This window comes from Rhamphochromis longiceps, linkage group LG13 (genome assembly GCF_057381845.1).
Source record: "Rhamphochromis longiceps isolate RC_006_pf linkage group LG13, R_longiceps_female_GT1.1, whole genome shotgun sequence".
Lineage (NCBI taxonomy): Eukaryota > Metazoa > Chordata > Actinopteri > Cichliformes > Cichlidae > Rhamphochromis > Rhamphochromis longiceps.
In genome coordinates, this window is record NC_140569.1 from 24,381,767 (window position 1) to 24,398,749 (window position 16,983).

Consider the following 16,983-nt stretch of genomic DNA (forward strand, 5'->3'; position numbering starts at 1 on the left):
CAAAGTGTTAGTGATTTATCTGGAGAAAGTAAAGCTGTGAGCTTAAGCTCCTCGTTATTCACTTCACGGCTGCTGCGCAGGTCTCCAAAAGTGTACGAGCCCACTGCCGCACAGCCTCCACCAGCAGCAGCAAGCTTCCTGTGGTGTAGGTAGAAAACCCTAACCCTTGCGAAAAAGACTTTGTGGTCAAAAATACCTGTCAGTTTAGCCATAAACCTAGGTCACGTATCCCACTCACCTCTTATTCACTGATTTATTTTTTCTTTTCATTTTGAATTCAATTTAAAAACTAAAGAAATCGCTCTGAAAAACTGATTTAATCTCAAACAGCTTGATGTTAGGTTAATAAATAATTATATTAAACAATTATAATATTAACTAAAATCATTAAAAAAAAATTGTTTCACAGTCCAGCAGCTTTTATTTATTCTCAGCCAACAGAGCAGATATTTGTGATGGCTCCATCAACTGTGTGAGAGGTGTGTGACTACAAAGTTGATTTATTTCTCTAATATTATAATAAAAGGCCCGTTGCTTTAGTGTGTTTAGGTTCTAGCCAGATTCAAAGTGATGTTGCTAAACTTCTAGTTAATAGTGACTATAGCCTTCAAAGAATTTCACTCAGGAGAGGAGGAGGAAGAGGAGAAAGCCTGAAAGCACCTCATCCTCTCCTGAGGCAGTCTCATGCTATAAGGCCATGGTGACCAGATCTGTCAAGAGTCGCAGGTCACACGCAACCATCGTTATCCACTAGACAGCACTAACAGTTAGGAAAAAACAAACCAGGAGCCGGGAGAGCTTCTGAACTCTAGCTGCTCAGCCTGAAAAAACGAGGACATCCGACAATTAAAAACAAGTTCTTAGAAAACACATTTTAGTGAAACAGAAGCTACCCACAGCTTCCTTTCGCCCCTGTAACACGCAGGTTTTCTTCTCAGTATAGGAATGCTGCCTAACCAAATATGTTGTGTGACGCTGAACTTATCACCACAACCTGTCACCACTAAAGCTGCCACATGGTTGCAGCTTCTTCACATCACTCACATTTTACCAAAAATAAAAGCTAAAGTACAAACATATGAATACAATATATACATTCTGATAAGTTGGACTGCCTCCATTGTTTGTGCATGTGGCAGCATGTGTTAACGGTGTTAGTCGTGTCACTGGTCAGAATGACCGTCCTGAAACTAATGCAGTCTGTTAGAACATATAGCTCTGCTATTCACTGCTTACTAAGGTGCTTTCAGCGAAATCTGATCTTTAATTTGGAAACTCTGCTTTCTATATCTGATGCTTTCCCCATCACGTTTATTTTAAATAGAGCACCAAACATAATTACACACCTACGAAACACATCTAAAAACCAATAGTCATTCAAAATATGAACAATACACACTTAATGGAGGGAGTGCAGCCTGTAGAGGTGAGGACTGGACTTGAGCAGTAATCTATGGATAATATGGATTTAGGAATATATTCTGTAGGCATCAGAAAGCTAAACTATTTAGACATCTGAACTAGGATCAATATACTTTTTTTTTATCATTTTAGGCTAGAATAAACAGTCCAGCATGACATATGCTTGCAGCTGCTTGCTAGAACAATGTGCCTCGTGCTTTGCTTTCATTAGATTTCAGCTGGATTTCATTTGATTCAAAGATGCTGCAGACACGTGCTCTATCCAAATTTAATCTTTCTTATTGGTTGAGGTATTGCGTTTATTTAGAGCAATGATTTGAGGGTGTCTTTCTATTGCCATGGCGACCGAACACGTGCGCTGTCTGTGCACACTCTTCGTGCGTCCAAAACAAAACCATTAACATGTGAGCAGCACCAGCCTTTCTGACTCAAAGCAAAGCCAGAAGAGGGCTCACCGGCCTCTTACCCGCAAAGTCGAATCTAATTAGCAAACAAGGTTGATCTGTTACACCTAATAGCGCTTTAACGACAAAAGTGGGAGAAAAAAAGCTTCTGCAGAATGATGCACCCCTGTTAAAAAACCTGCGGTACTTTTGATTTCATCCCCACGCAGAGTATTGCTGCTTCCCTGACCTTGTAGTGTGTGTGGCAGGTGTCGCACCAGCAAGCCTCTGGCTCCTGGAGGATGAATGCAGTAGATGCGCAGTATGCGCGTGTGCTTCGTACTTACCTTTGTTCTTCCATTTATCGCATAGTTTCCCAGTTTGCCATTACAATGTCTGATCAGGTCGTCCATGCGATTCATTAGAAATTGGATCCTCTCGCAGCGGGGCTCCTTGCCATCGATCCACGTGATTTTATCCCCTCGGATGTCTTTAGTGGAGTCGCTCTTTTGACTCACCAGTTGACCGTCTGTGAACTTGCCAGTTTCGTACAGGGCCTTGACATTTTCAAGAATGCCCAGCCCGATCTCTGCTCCTACAAAGCCGTCCACCACACAGATGCCGTGCTTATTCATGCACGGCACTATGCACTCCATGGCAAGTTTCTGCGGGGATAAGCTGCTCTGTCCGTTAGGTGTGACGGTGCTGTCGGACATATCATGTCCAGCTCTCACCTCAATTCTCAGTGCTTTTGTGTTTGCAATGTCTGCTTGCTCGGAGCTTTGCTCTTCTCGACATTTCTCAGGCGGCTCGTCGTCCCCGGGCGGCGGTGCCTGCTCGGGCTTCTGTGCGGGCGGCTGCGGCTTGTCCGCCTCTTTACAAATGAGCTTGTGTTTCTTCCAGTCCTGCTTCTGGTGCTCCTTGCTGCAGTAGAAGGAGCTGCGGCATCTACCGCACTTAAGAAGGTTATCAAACCTCCCGCAAAGTTCACAGTACTGTCGGTCTCGGTCCAGCTCGCTCTGCGGCTTCTCCATGTTTTGAGGATACAGGAGGCGTACTGCTCCTTTAATACCGATCCTTCACGCGCTCTGCTAATCGACAACTTTGGAAACGACCCGCCGCCGACGCCACGCTGATACCCAGAGGAATCAAACATTCAAAACCCTGCCATTTTATCGCACTCATGTCCTTTTCTTCCTCGTGTGTCAGCGGAATAACACGACAACGTGCGCCCATGGACCAGCTTTTAGGGGTGGGTCGAGGTCTTTGGGAGGCATTTTTGCAAGCTAGCTCTCCTTCCCGGGGTAATGGATGTCGCCGCTCAGAGTGTGCTCAGCCAGCCCAGCTCGAGGACCGGCCCGCTCTGACGTCAGCACAAAGGCACCGCCTCTCTCGTGCTGCTTTCAGGTGCGGTCGGACAGACAGTTGGCGGTGAAAAAAGGCGTGTTTGCGACACGTGAAAGTTCATGTTCAAGTCTTGTCGGGGGTGGGCATGCGCCTCTGGTCAGTCGGTAAAAAGTGATGTACATATGTTACCCTAACTGTTTCAATTATGCAATATATTCATGTTCTCTAACAGTGCAGAAAATTAGCTCCACCAACCATGCAGTAATAAGTATGAACAAAATGTGCAACAGACTGAAAGGGCATAAATGCATGATTATACTTCTATACTTTGAGTACCCAATCCAGTATAATAGGTTATAAATCCAATGTTGCTTTCTTTCTGACTTTCACCATTACTGTAACACTGCAATACTGTGTAATGGCAAATTAAAGGTAGCGCTGTCATTTAAATTTGACACAAACCGCTTACAGATTTGTGGAAAGGACAAGCAAAAGAGATATAGCCATATGGCAAGTGTTGCTTCAAGCATCGCTGACTCGTTTTGTGCGCATTTCCTATCGAAGCAATAGTATCATATAGCCTAAATTATAAAGTAAGAAACCAGATATTCTGATGAGTATTTGTCTACCTGCGTGTGGTTGTGCTGTTGTAATTATTCTATATTAAGCAAAAGAAACATCTAAAAACCTGTGTCGTGCCGAAAAGTGATTTCTGGTATTTGTCCCCCCAAAATAATACAAATAAAAACATAATTGGAGGTATTTACATCTGCTAAACATACCACTTATGAATGATAGCAAATCGTTTTGAGCCCTGTCACCTTGTGATGCTAGTGAAACAGAAGCTACCCACTTGCAAGTCAAATGTGTCGTTAAAATTAAAATGTCAAGAACTAACATCACACTTCTATAAAGATATTTTAATTGGCCAAAAGGGACTGGATTATAATCATGATGTTGATGCAATAAGACGGAGTCATAAAGATTTTTTGCAGAACAAGTCGTTTCTTTGTTTTATATATAACCCCTTCGTGGCTCCTGTTGACTATAGTCTATTTATGAGAAAAAAGACATAATAAAAACAGAAGAATCGGAAACCAGTTTTTGGCACAAATCAGTTTGTAGGAGCTTGAAGGGAGCACCTGAAGGCATCTCCAGTCAGCAGCACTGTGTTGTGCTCTCATTCCTGGCTCGCATAGGTGAAATTCCTTTCGCACAAACAAAAAGTTAAAGAGCTTGCTGCTGTTATGATAGACAGATAAGTTGGGTGGCGTGCAGTTTATGAAACTTAGGATTATGACAGACCGGTGACTTAAATCACTTACTGGAAGCCATATTGGATAACATTTTAAATTTTATTGAGCATAGAGGTACTCATATAAATATTTTATGACAAACACCTGTCATTCATTCATCACAACGGTAAGTTAAATTGTTTTGTTTTTTCATCTGGGTCCTGGTCTTGTTTTATCCACAAATATAATATACACAAAACAATCATCCAGAATGACACACCAAAGAGATGTAAGATGCTGGTAAAGGGACCAAATGTCAATACAAAGATGTAAAATTACTAAAATGAGACACAAAGTACACTTAAAGAGATACAAAGTTAAAACAATGACACATAGAAAATACCCCAATTGTCACTCAAAATTAGATAGTAAATCCAAACGTGATGATATGTACATTTATTCCAAGAGAGTGGTTGTAAAAAGATGAAAGGTGTTACTACAAAAAGGGGAAAAAACTACAAAAAAAATGACAATGACATAAAAACAAGAAGAAAAAAAATATGATGCACAAAACAACTTCTCGGAGATGTTAAATGACCACAGGGAGACGCCCAATTTTAAATTGAGACCTAAAAATAATCATGAAAAGTGAATGAAAACAAACGTATGCAGTAAGCATCACACAACAGTGGCCAATATTCAAAAAGATGCACAGATGGTTAACAGAAAGCAATCGCAAATCACATCTGCAGGACTTTCAGTAAAGACATTTCAATCTGTGGAAGAAGTCAAGGTGGAACGTTTTGTTGAAAAGACGAGTAATTCGCCAAAGGTTGTCTTAGATATTCGATGGAATATCTAAGACACTGGTTATTTTAGGGTGGCAGTCTGGAGAATTTCTACGTTTGAATTTTGACTGGAAAGAGAAATTGTCTGGGCTGCACAAGTTCTGTGTGGCACATCTTTCTTTTTGGTTTGGTATGGGAATATCTAATTAGTATACATGGTATCTTCAAGAACTTACTTAATAGTTATAACGTCATAAAAGCGATTATTATGTAATTATTATAAATATAGCTGTTATATGTTTGTATTGTTGTTATTGAAATTGTGTTATTATTATAAATGCAATTGTTATATATTTACGCCAAATTTCTAAAAGCAGATTCTAATTATTTGAAAATTAGTAATAAGGAAAACATTGTAATAAAACTAACTCCTGATGCTGACATTTAACTACGTATCCCGTGATGCATCTCTTTGAATTTCCTGCTACGCGTGTAAACAGCGCAAAAGCCCCGCGATGGACTGAGGTCCGCACCAACGCCTGTTATTAAAACCAAGGAAACACCGTTTTATTCGCGTTAAAATATTTGTAGGCTCTACTAATTTTGTTTTCCATCGCTCAGAGAAGATAATTTTTTCGGATTAAAGCGGAACTATTTTGTTTTTTGATCGTAATAGTACTCAGCCTTTACGTTTGACTGGTACTGGCGTTAGTTAGTGGCTAAAACTCTCGAAATACACCCCTTAAAACTGTGCACTACAACACCGAAGCTATGAATAAACGAGAAGGTAAGTCCATCATTTCAAAATAACAAGTTTAGTTTTATGAGTTTTGTAATTACCCAGCAAGCCTAAAATAACAGTAGGACTAATACATGATAACGTTTTAACCTACTCTGCCTAAGTCAGGTTAACGAAATCATTTCGGTCGTAACAGACGTAAACAGTGCTAATCCCGTGTTCCCTTAAAATGCCTAAAGCACATACTAGTGCGAATCACGAGTCACCCTACGATAGGATTTTATCATAATACTTCATTGACGATACAATATTATTATCTTTTTTTTAACCTTTTGCATTAAGCCAAGTATCGCATTTGTCTTTTTTCAACTGCAAAGTATGCACAATTTTAAATAAAGTTATCTCACTTTCAATATTTTTTTGCTGCAAAAAATGAGATTCTAATGCGTGCCAACACTGTCACTAAAACCTGCAATAAATGTTTCTATCAGTCTCCGATTGAATGGGGTCAGGTTGGCAATTACACGCAATCTTTATACCCACGCACTCAAGCTCTTAGCAGCCATTTGGTCACTACAAGTTGCCATTGGCTGCTGAATGGGAAAAATCTCACCATGCAGCCACTGTCGTTGTCATTTGTTTGTACATACAAGAAATTTTCTGTCCTACACTCCAAAAAATCTGTTGTTGGAGGAACACAATTTAATCATGGCACCTTTTCCACGTGATTTAACTAAGTACAATAACCCATTTTTTGACCATGTCAAACCAACACATTTGGCATTTGGTGGTTTAATGTAATCAGATTACGTTGGATCAACGTAGTATACTTACATTGACTTATGTCACTTTACATATTGAAGTATGTAAAGTGAAATTTGTTTTAATTCATTCTACACAAGTTAAAAACTTCAGGAAAACACAATGAAATCTTGTTGTTTGAACAACTACTTTGTTAATCAGGGCAATTACTGCTAGTCTTGCTTAATGAACCAATATGGGATTGATGATTTCATAGAGACAAACAACCATTTGCACTTAGATTCATGGGTAATTTAGAATAGCCAATTAACCTAACTCTAATTACGTACTGCAAACCAGACAGATTGTGGATTTGAACCCAGGCCCTTCTTGCTGTGAGACAACAGCACTCACCATCACACCACCAAGCTGTCAATCCAGGCTAGGAAAGAAAACTAGGAAAGCTTTGATTACAAGGTTTGATGCAGACTTTTCTGTACGTTTTTGTCCTTGACAGGTTAAACCACAATAAATAGCGATAAAACAACTGCACCCACACCACGTGTGGGTGCAGTTGTCTGCCTCTTAAAACTCCAACGATTTTCCTGCAGTTTGGCATCTAATGTGATCTTGTGAATTTCGTGAGTCCAGGCAACTAACCACTCTTACTAGATTGTATGTCATGATCATGTCATCTCAACAAGAACAAATTAAGTTGTTGAATTTCATGCAGATGCTACATGATTTAATTACGTTCACCATAGGAACATGAAATAATTTAGTTCCAATTACAAGTTTGAATCTTGTACATATAACAACCACCCAATTTCATTTTTTTCAGTATATTTTATTTGTGTGACTGAGAGGCAGATAGAGGCAGTTATTATTTAAAGACTATGACATCATCTCTACTGTCAGGTGAGGGTTGTTCACGGAGAAATGCAGATGCAGCGCAGGAGCACGAAATGAGTGCCAACCCCTCCTCGTCTGTCATGGCTGCCTTCAAAGGTAACAGCATCCTCAGTATTCTCACTGCACTTTGCACCCAAATGGTTTTAATGTTGTATTGCCTGCACTGAAACATTTCTCTGTGTATTTCAAGTTTTCCAACAGGAGCTCGACACCAAACACGACAAATATGAGCGTCTTGTTAAGCTTAGTCGCGACGTCACAATTGAAAGCAAGAGAACCATATTTCTTCTGCACAGAGTGACCACGTAGGTGTTCTTAACAATAATATGCACCGTATAGATTAGTACAGTTAGGTCTATAAGTTTTTGGGATAACTACTTGTGCCTCTGTGCACCAGCACAGTGGATTTTTAAAACAATGATCATGATGTGATTAAAGGTCAGACTTTCAGCTTTAATTCAAGGGGTTTAACAAAAATATTGCATTAATTGTGTAGGAGTTACAGCCACTTTTATACACAGTTTCCCATTCTCAAAAGGCCCAGTAATTGTACTGACTGAGGCAGTTTCAGGTGAGGCCTCTTCCTAGGTTATTTCATGATAAATACAGCAGACATGATATCTGAAGTTCATTCAACATGTTGAAATTAGGATTTTATAGTTTTCCACTTTAATTTTAAACACCAAAGCAAAAAGAGATCATTAGGCATCATTAGGCTAAAAAAGAAAACAAAATAAACCTGTCAGAGATAAAGCCAGATAAACAATCTGATATATTATTAAAGACAAAACATACTAACTAGCCCACAAAAGACAACTAAAGTGGATGATTATCGACAGTCACTCTTCTGCTGTGGCCATTTCTGATGAGCCACAAATAAATGACATGCACAGCAGCCAATGTCAAAAGAGAAACATTCAGGAAAACTATTGCTCAGGACCAGTTTAAAAAAATGACAAGTGTGGCTCATTTGAAGCAAAATATGAGGAAGTGAGGGGTGGCTCAGGACAGAAGTATCTGTAGTTACTCACATTTTCTGCAAAACTTTGGTTAAACCCCTTGAATTAACCCTGAAAGTCTTCAATCACATATTGATTGTTTTGTTTAGTCTTCTGTGTTAGTATACAGAGGCAAAATTACAAAAAATGTATCATTGTTCTAAACCCTTTAGACATAACTGTATATCAGTTTTTTCACTGGAGCCTGCTTCTGATTGTAGTTGCTGTCTGGACACTACAGAGTGTCTTTTTTATATCATTGATGTAAACAGCAGCTTTGAAAATAACCTACCTATCATTTACATTGTCTCTATTCAGTACAGATATAGTTTTGAGAGGGATGTAATGTGTGAATATATGCTTTGGAATAATATGGAAATATCTTGACAAAACATATAATTCAATGTCAATCAAGATCTCAGAACAGCGTCAGCTAAAAATGTAATAGGACTTTAATGAGCTTCACAGGGGGAAAATCATCTTAAAATGGCAAATGATCTTTAAAAGTGATAAGTAAAAACAATAAATACATTGGCATTAGTTGTAGTGGGCATGCAACAAAGTAAGTCTAAAACAAAAATAAATATTTATATGTTTTTTGTACCTTTTAACATTTTTTTCTGTGTGTAAAGTGTACCAGATGCAGAGGATGTCCTGAACGAGGCAGACATAAAGCTGGATGGAGTCAGGCAGAAGATTGGGCAGATTGCTGAGGAGTTGAAAGGAGAGGATATTTATCAGTTTCACAGAGCCTTCACACCAGGTGAGTGGTCATTTACCTCTTTTCGTTTATATATAAAGCACATATTTATTCTGGAAGAAACTGAATTCTTTGAAAGTGGTGTTTTTTCACTCTAAAATGGTTAATCGGCTGTTTAAATTCTCCTGCCACACCCAAGTGGATTTATTAGATTACGGTCCCATGGGATACAAGGCACGTGGCCCTTTGTGTGTGACTCAGTTAGATCATATCTGATGTAGATTCCACTAGAGGTGTTTGCAAAAATGATAGCTCACATTCGTTGAATCTCCTTCTTATTATTAAGCAGTAAGTATTTTGCTGTTTTAATCTTTATGAAGTACATTAAGGGTTCTAATAAATATACCTTTAATATAATAATAGTACAGTGTTGGGAAGGTTACTTTTAAAATGTATTCCATTACAGAATACAGAATACATGCCCCAAAATGTATTCTGTAACGTATTCCATTACGTTACTCAATGAGAGTAACGTATTCTGAATACTTTTGAATAATAATAATAACTGAATAATTCTGATTACTTAATATATTATCGTGCTTTTTACAACAACGTGAATGTACTATTGCTGTGTGATTTATTACTATTACTGAAGGTCCGCGACTCCGAACTGTAGTAAAGGGACCTCTGACTAATACGGCGGGGTCCCTGTCGGCTCGTAGCCGAAAAATAGCTTTACTTTGTTGTGTGGGTCAACTTTTCTTGACAGAGAGAGGCGTTGAAAGACTGCTCCAACGGAACTTATTGTTTTCGGAGGAAAACACGAACACGGTGTACAGTCGAGTCTTAATAGCTTACTTACAACTGGGCTCGTCAGGCACTCTTCTTGGCTGAAGTGGTTATTATTATATTTACATGCTTCCAGCTCCCGTTTTTCCTCGATGACAACTCGTACCTTTCCACTCCCCTTTTTCTCCCTCCTCGTGCTCACAGACCCATAACGTGTATGGCAGTGCATTCTCCCTGCAACACGGACTACACTGCCCATGATGCTACATTCTTTAGAGCTATGCTTGTAGCATTCTGCCTGTTAGCTTAGCACAACAACAACAACAACGAAAAGGCGCTCTCTCACCCAGGAAACACACAGTCGCAGAGAGAGAGAGAGAGAGCGTCGCCCTGTAACCATGGCAACCATAACGCTGCCGCCTGGAACAAAAGAACGTAGCTGTCAAACAAAACCCAAACAGTCCTGACCCGCGACAATATGAAACAGGAAAGTACCGCAGTGTAATCCATTTATTTCAACAAAGTAACTGTATTCTGAATACCCCCTTTTTAATCGGTAACTGTAACGGAATACAGTTACTCATATGTTGTATTTTAAATACGTAACGGCGGTACATGTATTCCGTTACTCCCCAACACTGAATAATAGTGTGGAAGGCCCTAAAGGGTCATTCAAAGCCATTGAGTATAGTCAATAGAAAGTTAGCACAACTAGCTTGCATTGTATAATGCAGCTCTGATAGAAAGTCTACTTCTGATTGGTTCACTCAGCTGCCTTAGAGTGACGATAGTGTCACTCACCCAAAATAAGAAGTAGACAAAGAAATGTCGAAATCTAGAGTTAAGGTGAGATATGAAACTACATTTTTTTTCTTTATCCGTTGATGTAATTAATAATTTCTTTTTTATGATTTGTACTTAAATGATTTTCTTTTATCTTCAATAGACATATTGTAAAGTCAGTGATAGTGTTAAAGCATGACCTTGATGCAGGCCTGGATGTGATGGTCACGCCTTCTGATAAAGTTGTTTTCAAACTAGCATAAGCACCACTTTTTGTTACTGTAGCCATAATGTCTGCAGCGAAGGAGAAAAACATGACTGGCAGCGAGTGGGAGCTGTTATCTAGCAGCTGGGGAAGTCATTTTTAGATTGCGGTCACACAGGAATCACTGCTGCATCCTTCGCGACGTGACCAATGGCAGTTCCCACCAATTAGCCCTTTTATTTTTTTCCCCATTTTCATCGTCTTTATTAGATTGAGGCTGGGCTCGATGCACGGGCCCTCCAGATAATCTTGGCTGGAGGAGAAGTCTCCAGGCATGTGTAATGGGTCTGTTTTTTTTATATAATGACCATCAAAGATATTGTGGGCTAAATCTGACCATAATTGCCACTGATAACAGAGCAGCGTGGCACTTGGGTACGCTTTTTTTTGTTGTTGTTATTTTTTTACCCTGCTAGCTGCTATGAGTCAGTGCAAACGTACATTAACATGTGGAACTTTTCACGTGGCTCACCTGCAATTCAGTGAACCGCTCTGTGGTCAAACATTAGCTCAGTCCAAAAATCCTCAGTATTCTCAGTACATGAATGTGCGCCAAACCGCAACGGTACTGTTTGCGCATTACTCAAGATCTGATCCTGCCGAGCTATATTCGCACCCTCGCCTCTCAACTTTTCCTACCACCATGCCAGTAAAATCTCTCAAATTTCCACTTTTTTAGCTCTTAGTCACTGTTTAGACACGATGTTCTGTAAGGTTTCTGCGAGCCTCGTTGACCAAAGGTAACTTCTGCTTCAGTAAAGACATAAACAACTCCTGACAGTAAATGCAGGAACTGGGCTCTGCCTGCCTGCCTCAAAGCCTTATTTAAACTGCCCTGGACTGTGGTGTTCCCTCTGTGAAAGTGGATCCACTGGCAGTGTTTAGCTGGTAAGCAGTTTGTTTGTTTTTTTGTTTGTTTTTTAAAGAGTCGAAAACAGTTGCCAAATAAACACTGGGAGGACCGAAGCCTAAAATACAGTATTTTTCAAAAGCCTTTAGCCGCTCCTCATTTCTTTATACTTTGCTTGGAAAAATTGAGTTAGGTGCTTTTTCTTTTTTTATTTACGAATGATTCATATGTCAGCATTAAGTGGTTTAACAATCAAAAAACATTCCTCTGAAAATGATCAGGTCCAAGCACTGGAATGAAAATCAGAATACTTTATTAATCCCTAAGGAAATTATGTTATGTATATAAGTGAAAAAGTAGCCAATGGCTACTCCAGGCTTCCAAAGGTCTTTTAAGGTTTTAAAGACATTTGGAAGCCTGGAGAAAAACAATTTAAAGAAATGAAAAGTGGCTAAAGACTCTTTCACAGTACTATAAAATTATGTACTCCAAGTAAACATGTTTCAGTTTAATAGTTTTTGTTTGTAACTATTAATAGTTAATCCTCCATTTAAAGTTGCGACTACACTTACAAACCACTCAGTTTCACTTAAACTGTTTTAAGTAACAATGTTTCAATGCTAACTATGCTGTTAGCAAAAAAAAAGAAAAAATGTTTTCAATCCAAATTTATTCATAAAAACAACAAAGATGACCAACATGTTGTACATGAAACAAAGGGTTAAAGAATTAACACTAACACACACGCACACACACATACACAAGCGCATTCAAGGAATTACAAAAAATACAAGCAATAATATAGCAGCCTAAATACCCAAGCTCTCGCTCCGGGTTAAGAGCCAAAGAATAAAAATATTTTGTTTTGTTTTTTTACCACTGGATACTTTGTTGTAACTGTTAACAGTTTATTATGATTAGATAATAATTAATTTTTCTTTTTCAAATTTCTTTTGATAATAAATTGGTAATTCATGTCATTTCATTATTTCCAATTATTTCTCTTTTTCCTTAAGATGTTATTTTATGTTTCTTTTGCAATACTTGGTTAACTTTTAACTTTTCTGCTCCAGCTTGTTCAGATCAGTCCAGTTAATCAAATGCAAATTGTTGACATAATGTTTCCATGTAACCCATACAACTTTGAGAATTAATGCTGCGATATGGTTCTGATACGTCTTTTGTTTAAAGACACAAATGTTTAACTATGTTGGTAAGTAGAGTTATTAGGTAATTATCAAATTGAAGTTCTCAGTATCAGATTTTGCTGTTGTCTCAGCAGGTGAAATTTGTCAGCTACTAAGAAACTAATAGAAAAAAAATCAATGATTTTTCTATAATTATTCATAATAAACAAAATGTTAAATGAAGTCATTAAGACATAATATAGATGATCATCGATATATTTAATGCATTTATTTTACAAAACCAAATAACGAAGTAGCTGCGATTGATAGTTTTCATATTTTCCGTGCACATTAGTGTTGTGTAGTCGTTCGGCCCACTGCCTGTACACGCTGGTGTGACTGGACTGAAATCATAATCAGAGTGGTGAAAGCTATTCAGAGTACAGTCAAGATAAAGTATTCTTGCTGGCTCCGTGCAGCGCATTGCGGTCAGTGCGGAGAGATAGCAGGCTCTTTGAAGTTCAACTGCCGCTCCAAAAGTAAACTTCAGACACAAAGTCTTCCGTCCTGTGATTATTGGATTGTTGTTTACCCAGGGGCAGAAAACAAATGAGGGGTCATCTTAGCCCACCAAAAAAAACACCCACTGTTGTTCTATCAAAAGATAGAGACAGGAAACAGGTTTTATTTGAATCATTATCTCCATCTGTGATCTGTACTGTGCAGATTTCATGTTGATGCTGCACGCTCTGCTTGCTACGCTCATTTGATACATGGTCATTTTAGTGAATTGCAAACAAATGCCCCAGCCACTGTCACATTCAGTTTTAGCAAGCACAGTGAAATGATCAAGTGAATATGCCATTGTTTTACTCTGATCCATTTTAATGTACTTTAATTCATCAGGGATTCAGGAATATGTGGAAGCCGTCTCTTTCCTGCACTACATCCGCCATCGCTGCCTCATCAGCTTGGAAGAGATCAACGCCAGGCTGGTGTTCATGAACACAGAGAAGGCAGATCCTAAGGTAAAATCACAGAGGACTGACTGAACATTAACAATTTATGAAGTATTTTTTAATCCCCAAAAAGTCCTTAAAAGAACTATGTGACATTCTGGAAAATAGATTTTGTCGCTTTCGTGGTATCAAACTCTGTTTGGCTCAGAGAGTGTATATAAAAATAAAACTTAGATGTAGCCACTGTAAGGTCACCGTTCGATTTGAAACTCCAAATATAGAAACTTCACCATTAATGTTTTAATGGTTTTATTTTTGGATTGTTTTTTCTTTTCTAAAGCAAGATGTGACAGTTTATTTTTTTCAGTTGTAGGGTGTCTGTTGATCCACACAATATGACTTAAATCTCATTAATTTGCATTAAAGGCATTGCATATAAAATGTTCAAATTCAGAAAATGCACATAAATAAATAAGATAATTTTGAAATTGGTGCCAGCAGCATGTCTCAGTGTCACAATTACCAGTGTGTAGCATCCCTGTTTCTTTTAACAGCTGTTTATAAACATCTGGGAACTGAGGGGATCAGCTGAACCTTTGGGAGAGGAATGGTGTCCCATTCTTGTCTGATATGGGTTCTATCTGCTCAATAGTCTTGGGTCTTTTCTCTGTTATTTTTCATTTTATGATGTTCCAGATGTTTTCAGCTGGTGAAAGATTCCAACTTCAGGAAGATCACTGCAGGAGCAAGGCTCTTCTAACAGTCTATTGAAGCCACACTGTTGTACTTGTAATACAACTGTAATTGTATTGCTGGAATATGCACGGCCTTCCCTGAAAAAGACATTGATGGGTGCCCAATGCATCCCTGTACCATCACAGATGCAGGTTTTTAAACTGAGCGTTGATAACAAGCTGAATAGTTTCTCTCTGCTCTGATTTCCCAAAAGAATTTCAAATAATAGTGTTCCTCCAGATGTTTCTTTTTAGTACACTTACTTTTTCATCCTTTTTTCCCTCCTTGTCTCAACTTTTTGAAATTTTTGCTGCCATCTAATTCAAAATGAGCTTCCCAGATTAAACATTTAGTTTTCTGTCTTCTACTATGAATGTAATATGGGGTTAAGAGATTTGCAGGTCATTGCATTCTGTTTTTGTTGACATTTTATAAAAAGGCCCAGCTTTTTAGAATGTATTCTTTCCTGTCCTGTTTTCCAATTCAGGGCTCAGCTGAAGCGATGCCGGTGAACGCTCAGGTCTTGACCTTTCAGGTGACGTCGTCCGACTACCTGCTGGGCGTGGCCGACCTAACAGGGGAGCTGATGCGGATGTGCATCAGCAGCGTCGGCAATGGCGACATTGACACACCCTTCCAGCTAAGCCAGTTCCTGCGGCAGATCCACGATGGTTTCTCCTACATTGGGAACACAGGCCCGTACGAGGTGTCCAAGAAGCTGCACACGCTGCGGCAGAGCCTGGGCAAAGTAGAAGACGCGTGCTACACCCTACGCGTCCGTGGCTCGGAGATCCCCAAACACATGCTGGCAGACGTGTTCTCTAGTCGGACCACACTCATCGACCCCGAGGAAGGAGTGGTTTAATCCCGCACTGCTTCAACGACGCTCTTCTCGGTGGTCTCATTGTCTGGTTTAGTTTAGCTCCATTTGGTGTTTGTGTGCATTTTTAATGGGATTTCACTGATGTTTCTAGTGTTTTATGACATGCTTGTTCATTTTTTGTTATTACAATAACAACAGTATTACAATAGACAATGGATTCTCTTTTGTTTGATAAAGATCTGATGACTTCAGTTGTTTTGCATGAATAAAGGTTCTGTGCCAAATATGCCATACTCCCTGAGACTTTAAGCGGCTTTGAAAATATGTGTTCATTTTATTTTCTCTCTCTCTCGCTGCCCTTCCCTCTCTCTATCACACACAGATAATCTAAGGTAGTCCCACTGGCTGTCTGCACTCTTCATTCAGTGTGGAGGAGGAACATGTGACCTTTGCACATTGCACACCCCTATTCTCCAGGAGACACACACACACACACATACTCACAAACAACCCCTTGTCTCCTTCTTCTACCCTCTTTAAACACTCCGTCCCAGTGCAGTGACGTACACTTAAAGTGAGATTTGGAATGAGAGGAGGAATATTCCTGGTAGAGAACTGATATCATGCTTCACCTCATGGTGTTTGTTATTGTACGGTGACAAATGAAAATAATGATAGCATAGTCTGTTGTTGAAAATAGATGCCTTTATTCAAGATAGGGCCAAAACAATCTTATTGCCAGATTTCACCTCAGAGAAAATGTTATTTTATGATTCACATTAGTCACCTTTAGGTCTGTATACATATCACATTTTGATCACACATACATTAGAAAAAAAAAAGACTATGACAAATTTAATTTTGTACAAAAAATGTAGGCTATTTGTAATTAAGTAATTGTTTTGTTTTGATATGAACTGGATCATTTTGATATTGTATAAGTTTGTCCCTTTTTATGACTCTGTAAGAGAGAGAGTCCAAATAATTTAGGTCTGCCATCTGCTGGGCAATTTCAGAACGGTGTATACAAACAGATACATGTGCAGAAAAAATAAAGTTTCGGCCTCCTTTTACACTCCAAAGAAAAGCAATTTGTTTACGAAGGAGATGATCAGCCAACCGCGGTTAAAGAGGGGGTTAAGGGTGGCACTGGAAATTATAGCAGGAGATGATAAGGGGGTCTAACTCCCCATTTTCCTGTAGAAATAAACGTCCTCCTCTGCTTCACTGTGAATATATAACTATCTAAATATAAATAATATTACATGCAGTGACTGTTTGACTGCATGGGTATATTGCATGAACCTCAGTCCACTACTTACTATTCCTAACTGCTTTACTTTGTAAAACTATAACTATACCATATCACAGTGGTTCCATTACCAAA

The 16,983-nt window shown here is 38.9% G+C and overlaps 2 protein-coding genes across 5 annotated transcripts in view; one reads left to right on the plus strand and one right to left on the minus strand.

The window, feature by feature from the left end:
• Positions 1 to 3,172, minus strand: part of egln1a (egl-9 family hypoxia-inducible factor 1a) — a 41,464-nt gene extending 38,292 nt beyond the window's left edge. The window contains exon 1 of one of the 4 annotated variants that reach the window (XR_014914376.1): positions 2,153 to 3,172. Coding sequence is in view for 3 of the 4 variants with exons in the window: in XM_085428611.1 (XP_085284737.1) it covers positions 2,153 to 2,839 (687 nt within the window). In the remaining variant the exon portion in view is untranslated. The remainder of the gene's footprint in view (positions 1 to 2,152) is intronic. The other 3 variants (XM_085428611.1, XM_085428610.1, XM_085428609.1) reach the window with 3 other exon arrangements.
• Positions 3,173 to 5,672: 2,500 nt separating this feature from the next.
• On the plus strand, positions 5,673 to 15,918 carry tsnax (translin-associated factor X). Its single transcript, XM_085428617.1, has 6 exons — positions 5,673 to 5,962; positions 7,574 to 7,663; positions 7,758 to 7,872; positions 9,198 to 9,328; positions 13,986 to 14,107; positions 15,261 to 15,918. The coding sequence occupies exons 1-6, from the start codon at positions 5,947 to 5,949 to the stop codon at positions 15,636 to 15,638; spliced, it is 852 nt and encodes a 283-aa protein (XP_085284743.1). The 5' UTR covers positions 5,673 to 5,946; the 3' UTR covers positions 15,639 to 15,918.
• The last annotated feature ends 1,065 nt before the right edge of the window (positions 15,919 to 16,983 follow it).

Coding starts and splice junctions, on each gene's coding strand:
- tsnax (XM_085428617.1), top strand. Junction 7,873..9,197: donor CTTCTGCACAGAGTGACCAC/GTAGGTGTTCTT, acceptor CTGTGTGTAAAG/TGTACCAGATGCAGAGGATG. Junction 9,329..13,985: donor TCACAGAGCCTTCACACCAG/GTGAGTGGTCAT, acceptor TTAATTCATCAG/GGATTCAGGAATATGTGGAA.